Below are 7,854 nucleotides of genomic sequence, written 5' to 3'. Positions count from 1 at the left end.
CAGCTGTTTTGTCAACAATCTTTGCATCTGTGTTTGAGTATGCTTGTTTTGATAATAACTAAGTTATTTGCTGTAGACTTGAAATAACAGCAGCAGCCAGTATCCCATCACCAAGTCATCCTTTATTTACATGACACAGTACATGGGATCTGTCCAGCCAGCTCTAAGCCAGTCCCCAGACTGAGAAGACCTTCTGTATCTCTTATTTATCTGTCAGCCAGGGCTCCATGATTAACCCAGGTTAACAATCCCAATCAAGGATCTCATAGTCAATGAGATCCACTTGGCCTTAGTTCCAATCACAACAAGACTAAATAATTCAGTCTAAACAATATTGATCTGCTCTTAATATTGAACCTGACATATTCCAATAAATATATAACTGGCCATATCACCAAGATGGTTAAATTTGAAATTTATTATGAACTTTGGAGGAATGGGACTAGGGAGGAATCGGTAAAAACCTCCAACCTAGTTATAACAAGTGTGTGTAAGGGGAGAGAGGCTATATGGGGTATGGGTAAAGGCTGATTTCTATGTGTGGGGGTGATGTGTAGCTAATTACTATGTGCATGGGGAATAAAAGGCTAAATAAACTGTTTGGAGTGCAGGTGACTACAATGTGTATATGGGATTAAGAGGAAAGGGGCTAATAATAGTGTGCTGGGAAATGGGTAGAGAGCCTGATGGCAATGAGTGGTGGGGGAGAGTGCGCTCAATTATATTGGGGGTGGGGTGGGGTCACTGTGGGAGGGCCTGCTTACTATGTGTGTGGATGGGGGTGGGAGGTCTGGGAGACGGAAAAGGCTATATTTATCAAAGTTGCTTCACACAGCCTTCTGTATGGAAATCTAGCTGAAACTTGAGTAACCATTAATTATGGTATGGTTTTTTTTGTCAATTCAAAAGCATCTCCATTTTTCACATTCCCTGACTTAGAATAAGCACAGCTCCATATTCAGCTAAGTTACTCACCTTGTGAATCAAATTCATTTTGGTTTAAGGCTACTTTGTGTGTAGCAAATTCAAACTGAATTTACACCATCTACAAATATTATCTGGTGTTATTTGAAATTCTAGTAGAAAATCTAAAGTTTATTTAACTTGCTCATAATGTTTGGCAGTACATAAAATATAGCATTTTTACAAAATACTTTTATAAACAGAATTTCATATTTGTAGGATGTATAATATTTTGATATTCAATATATGAATATTCATAATTATGTACTGAATGATACTTCATTGCTGTGTATACAATATACAAACAGTAAAATAGACTATAAGATAAAACAGAGATCCACAGAAGCTGGAGATCTGAAAGAAAAGCAGAAATTGCTGTTGAAACTCTGGTGTTCTGGTAGCATCTGTGGAGTGTTTGTAGAATTGATGTTTTGGGTCCGGTGATGCTTCTTCAGTTCCACATTTTCTGATGGCAGAAGGCTCTGTGAGCTACTTTGACAAATACAGCCCCTATCCTGTACCACACACGCACACACACAAACACACACAGAGTAAGCAACCCATCTCTTCTTTTTCCAACTCACACTGTAATCAGCTCCCGTCCATTCCAGAGACCCCCTTTCCCCTCCCCCCTTCACATACTGTAATTGGGCACGCTCCCCCGCATCACTCATCGCCATCAGCCCCTCTCCCCAGCATCTGCATTTCTTTATTTTATTTATGACTTCGCATATCAGTGGTCTTTCCAAAAATAATTTGATTTCTTAATTACATTGAGTCATGTGAGATGTTCCTTGAATTCACTGGACTCCTGAATGGAATAGCTGTCAAAACTTTTGGCAAAGGACACCTGTTGATGTGAATTAATGATCAATTCCCAATTAAATTGTAATACTGTATGACATGAAAGTGCAGCCTTTAAAGAGTGTTTTAATTATATGTTTAAGAAAAAGTAGATATTTACTTATGAATGAATGTGAGATTGTTTTCTCTGCTTTTCATTGTCAGGTCTGCCTATCTTTAGTGAGACATTTGACAATGACACTTTTAAATCATTTTCCAATTTCTATTCCACCTTGTAGAATCAGTACTCATTAAACTGCTGAGAACTGCGAAGTTCTGTCCCAGTGTTTCACACTGAAGGTTAACTGTATTTCTCTCTACAGATGACCAGAGCAACTGGCTTTACTTTACCGTAACATTTCCAGATGCAAGACATCAATGTACCCTCACCGCATGTGTTCTAACCGCAGGCTCATCCATTGTCAAGATGGTTCTTTAGATAGGAGAAAGTGAGGACTGCAGATGCTGGAGATCAGAGCTGAAAATGTGTTGCTGGAAAAGCGCAGCAGGTCAGGCAGCATCCAAGGAACAGGAGAATCGACGTTTTGGGCATAAGCCCGAAGAAGGGCTTCCTGAAGAAGGGCTTATGCCCGAAACGTTGATTTTCCTGTTCCTTGGATGCTGCCTGACCTGCTGCGCTTTTCCAGCAACGCATTTTCAGCTCAGTTCTTTAGATACTCAATATTATGAAACAGACAGTTTTCTATTGTCTCAGCTATGCGGTCAGTTTTTTTTGCTGTTCGGGTGAACATGAAAGGAAAATGGAAAAATTACGTTTAATAAATGATCTAATGTTTTATAGGAAATGGGTCACATTGGTGATTAGTAATCAATGTGACAACACTCAAAATATTGTCACAGGAGTACAATGCAAGTTCGAAGTGAGAAAGTACTTAAGACTGATGAGCCGTCATTGGTTTGCAGACAATTATCAGCAATACCCTGCATACTCAGAAATAGTCGCTAATAACTAAGGTGACCTTCTTCAAATTGTCACGTTTCTAGCTGCAATTCATTTATTTCACAGATTCCACCAAAAAGTCTCTCCCAGTGATCCACTGATCTGAGTTTAAGAATGACTGCTTTAACCATTCTTAATATTTATTGTGGTATCATCTGCACGTCTCTTTAAGAAAGCTCACATTATCTCTACACACCCTCTTCCTCTTAGTATATTTGTGAACAGTTTTAATGTTATCGTTGATAAGCCTTGCAATTGTTTTGCATTCCTTTTTCAATGTCTTTTTTGTATCCCTTTGATAAGCTGTATCTCTCTCTCCCATTGAGGCATGGAATCATTGAAGGTTGCAGGATGAGGAATTGACTCAGTGCTGGCTAGTCAGTTGGTTCCACCACATGACCTTTCCCCATAGGCTACAGTTATTTCCCCACTCCCACCAATAATTATCAAATTATCGTTTGAAGACTTGATTTGAATCTGCCTCCACAATACTCTCTGAGACAAAAAAAACTGCAGATGCTGGAATCCAAGGTAGACAAGCAGGAGGTTGGAAGAACACAGTAAGTTAGACAGCATCAGGAGTTGGAGAAGTCGACTTTTTGGGTGAGCCTACTCCCAGTACTGATGAAGGGTTACAACTGAAACGGCGACTTCTCCACCTCCCGATGCCACCTGGCCTGCTGTGTTCTTCCAGGCAAAAGTGAGGACTGCAGATGCTGGAAACCAGAGTTTAGATCAGAGTGGTGCTGGAAAAGCACAGCAGGTCAGGCAGCATCCGAGGAGCAGGAAAATCGACGTTTCGGGCAAAAGCCCTTCATCAGAAATGTGTTCTTCCAGCCTCCTGCTTGTCTATCCACAACACTCTTAGGCAGTGCAATCTAGATTCTAACCACACAAATGGTTTTTAATAAAAGCTTTTCCATGTGGCACTGTTGTTACTTTAATCTCAATTGGAGCTCTTGCATTCTCAATTCTTGTACCAGCTAGTTGAAAGTTTTTCCATATCTACCGTGTCTATATCCATCATGAATGCCTTCGTCAAAACTCTTCTCAGTCTATTTTTTCTAAGAACACTCCCAGATTCCCCAATTTATCCACTAATCTTTTTCATGAAAAAGTTTAAAAATAATTTTAAAAACAGAAATTACTGGTGAAACTCAGGAGGTCTGGGCATCACCCACGAAAGGCAAGTTTCGAGTCCAGTGACCCTTCTCCAGAAGGGTGTGAAGGTTCTGAGTTTCTCTATCAATTTCTATTTCTCTTTGTTTCCGATCTCCAGCATCCGAATTCCTGCGTTTCGTTAAAATAAATCTTAACTTCACTGTCTACTGGAGTGCTACGTCGTCAAACGTAACTTGTTTCCAGAAACACCAGTGTTTAACACTTTTTTAACCACAGTTAAACAATTTCAAGATACTTAAAATAGATTTCAAACATCCAAAGGTTAACCGAAGGATTATGTTTTTGGAGGCTGCACAGTTCTCAATGGTCAGAATTTGTATTTGCAACATGTTCGATCTGTAACAAATTCTCGCATCAAAAGCGCCTTTGTGCTCAACAGCGACATTGGTGGTCAGTCCTGGAAGTGGCGCATGCTGGGGGCGAAGAATTGCAAGCGACGACGCTGCTGAGAGAATACTGATGCAGGCGTTTATTTAACAACACTGCAATGGGTTGTCGAGGTGCATTCTTTTTGGAATGCGGTGTTTGGGGAAACCACTTCTTTTCCGACCAGGACACTTTCTATTTTATTTAAAAAAAGGATTTCAATCTTGCATAAGCTATCCGAAAACTCGGTAAATGTACAGTTTTTAAAGGGCAATGTGAAAACAAAACGAACCACGACGACGCCGAGGATCAATAATGATCACCAACCCCACCCTTCTAACCTAAAGGAGAATAAATGGGCAACGAACGTTACCAACTGCTTCGCTGCACCAACGGACGGGTTTTGAAAACGACAGCGGTTATGCAAATGATTTATCTACGATATTTACATATGCCCCGCCCACCTCCTGCTTCGGGTGCGTCGGGCGAGCGCAGTTGCCTGTTTTGCATATAGGCACCCGCGATCTGCATATAACACCCCCGTGCTGGCTGATGATTGGCAGCCGCGTTCCTAATGAATGCACACGGGCGTTCTATTATCTGCATATTCATCTCTCTCCCGGGAGGGGGAGAGTGAGTGTGAGCTACCGCCCTCAGTGGTGCGCGGGGAGAGCGAGCAACTCCAGCGGAGGGAGGCGAGGTAGAGGATAGATAAGAGGTTCCACTGCCATGTTACTGAAATTTATCTTCCACAAACAAAATACAATACATAATTACGGGTTTTAAAAAAAATAAAACAAAATCACACGGGGAAATTTGAAAGTGAGATACACACGGCATATGTGTTTTTCTCCTTAATTTGCATATGAGCGATATTTTTCTAATTTGCATACACTCCATGCGCGGCCGCCATTTTGCGACCGGGGGAGGAGGGGGCGGGTGTGAGGTTGTTGTAGGTAAAAGGGGAAAGGTTTGTTTTTAATAGGGTGGGACAAAAAAAAGAAAACAGAGATACACCTCATGAAACTACGCTTTAACGCATCGGAAAGGTAAGCGAATCGTTACATTAATATGGTTGTGTTTTATTTCGCTCCTGGAGTGTCGCCTGACTTTTAATTGCGTTTTCAGTTTTGTTTGTTTTCCCTCTCCCGGGGAGCGTCTTCAACCCCTGTGGGGCGGTGTGTGTAGGCCCCGTGGGTGCACCTGCGCCTGCGCGGCAGCAGCAGCACTGGAGCTGCATGGCTGCTGCACGAGACCACCAGTGCATTACGCATGCGCACGGCGCTCTAGACGGACCAGTCGGCACACGCACACGCTTAAAGCCCCGGTGTTTGCGGGAGCTTCTTTCCCACCCACCTCCCCTTCCCTTTCTTCTTCTCTGTTTATTAAGTGGAAACTGCGTTGGGAACTTCAGAATAAGGTAAGGTAAGGCTGGTTATTCAAATTTCCAACAAATCATTTAATTATTTTTGACTAAAACTTTGCATTTAATCATGTAGTTGCATTTTTGTTTTATTTTTCCTCACTTTAATTCCTCTTTTTTTTTGCCTGCCTCTATATAAATTAAAGCTGAGGATGAGCTGACTGCAAATGAGCCTGAGCAGCGTCTAGTTGCTGCATTGCTGTAGGATTTTTGCTGCATGAATGTTTTAGCTTCAGTAGAGTTGCAAGTTATCACCCCACTTCCCTACACAAATGTGTGAACAGGTGGTAGTTCTGATTTTGTAATTTTTGTTACACTGATTTTAATGCAATGCATTTATACCAATTGTATATTTTCAGTATTAACGTACAACTCAGTGGGAGCCAGCTCCAAGCTGCTGTTGATTTTTAATAAATATCAGGAACATTCAACCTAACTAATTTTGGGTTATCCCTCACTCAGTAACTTGATGCATCTGAAAATTCTGAACAAACTGGAAATGTATGCTTATACAATCTTGGACCACAATTTGTGTGCGCAGTACTACTATAGGTCAACTGACAGATGACTGCTAAGTCACATGGTCCTTTTGTACAATTATTAACAATAAAGTCATTGTGAATTCCTTACTGATCTTGTTGATATTTGATACCTGCACCTGATTATTAATTTTTCATTGTATCCCATGACTTGGTATGCTTATCTGTGACACAGGCAACACTAAATTTTGCTTTCTTGTTGTATTGAATATTTAGCTGATTTTTAATTCCTACGTAGTGAACCTTTTGGCATATGATCTACACTGGATTGGTAGTGCCCCATCAGGTGGCAAATTCCTCTTTCCCTATTGATACTGTGACCAATGATGCTGGACAATGGGTTCTTTAATCCTTCTTAAAGCTCCTTTTTTGGCCTTTTAAGACCTGGATGGAAAATTACATCTCTCTCGGGTGAGAAGTGGGAATGGAAGGGTCAGCTTGTGATTTTTGTGAGGAAAACAAATAAAACATTTTGTAATACAAGGAAAAAGAATGAAAGCTTACTACTGTAAATTTGAAACCACAAGAAAAGGCACAAGTATCCGTGAGCATCACAAAATAAAGTATGGTAGAAATAGGAGTAGGCCATTTGGTCCTTTTTTGACTTTGCTACTTTGTTAACATAAAGAATGATCGTCTTCCTTGATTCCACCTTCCTGTGCTAGTCACGTTTTTATTACTGGCTTTTGCCTTTGGGTATATGTGGCTGTGTCTGGTTCGGCTTTCAACTGGATTGCTATGTGTTTTTATTTGGTAATTAAAACAATTATTTTCAACTTTTTTTCTGTATTGGTTGAATATTTTCCAAGCTGAATTGAATATTCTTTATTTCTGGTCACCTGAAGTAAATGGTTTGTATCACTGCAGGTTCTGTTTGACTAATTGTATATTTCCAACATTTTTTGTTTAGTTTTCCAGCATTTGCTGTTTTACTTGACTACAACTGTACTTGTATAATGCAATTCTTAAAACCACTTGTCTTCACAAGTATTCAATAACTTTTTACATTTTGTATTAATGCCTTTTATAACATCAAGGCAAGGTACCTCATTGAATTCCATAAATGTGCAAGAATTGGGCCAGAAAACCTTGAAGACGACAAAATTGGTAAAAGCCCATCTGGCACACTAATGTTCTTTAAACATTGCAAATATATGGCATGTTTAATTATGTAAAGAATTTCAATGTTTGTCTTCACAATTTGTGGTCACTTTTTAAAAGGAAATTGAACCAGTAGTGATGGTTGAAAATGGGTTGTGTAAAACATTAACATAATTGAACACGTCCATTGAAGGAGCTTGCAAAAATAACATTGTCTTGCACTGCAGTAAATGTTAGATATATGGCGCATCTATAAACATACATGCTTCATCTTGCATCAGGGCACCTTAATTTGCTTGGTCCCTTTACTAACATAGTAAATTTCCAAATGAGATTCGTGTGAATTTTCAGTCTCTATTTTGGACAAAAATAATACTCCTGTTGCACCTTTTATTTTACCAAAAAAACCTATCCGTGCGCAGTGAAGCCCTACTGATGACATCTGCTTAAGAGAAAGTATTTGATGGAAAATATTT

At 40.0% G+C, this 7,854-nt stretch overlaps 1 protein-coding gene across 15 annotated transcripts in view; it reads left to right on the top strand.

The window, feature by feature from the left end:
* The first annotated feature begins 4,426 nt into the window (after positions 1–4,426).
* LOC122542270 (activating transcription factor 7-interacting protein 1-like) overlaps positions 4,427–7,854 on the top strand; it is a 191,431-nt gene continuing 188,003 nt past the window's right edge. For 2 of the 15 annotated variants that reach the window (XM_087978327.1, XM_043679842.2), the window contains exon 1: positions 5,408–5,735. In XM_087978327.1, coding sequence (XP_087834453.1) covers positions 5,554–5,735 — 182 coding nt within the window. In that variant the 5' untranslated portion in view covers positions 5,408–5,553. Of the gene's footprint in view, positions 5,365–5,390; positions 5,741–5,795; positions 7,385–7,854 lie in introns of those variants that run through there. The other 13 variants (XM_043679839.2, XM_043679837.2, XM_043679826.2 and 10 more) reach the window with 12 other exon arrangements.

The sequence above is a fragment of the Chiloscyllium plagiosum genome, unplaced genomic scaffold (assembly GCF_037043375.1).
Source record: "Chiloscyllium plagiosum isolate Xiang-an unplaced genomic scaffold, Cpla_swu_hap1 HiC_scaffold_33, whole genome shotgun sequence".
Lineage (NCBI taxonomy): Eukaryota > Metazoa > Chordata > Chondrichthyes > Orectolobiformes > Hemiscylliidae > Chiloscyllium > Chiloscyllium plagiosum.
Note: the sequence above shows the minus strand (reverse complement) of the source record. Positions and strands in the feature narration are given on the sequence as shown.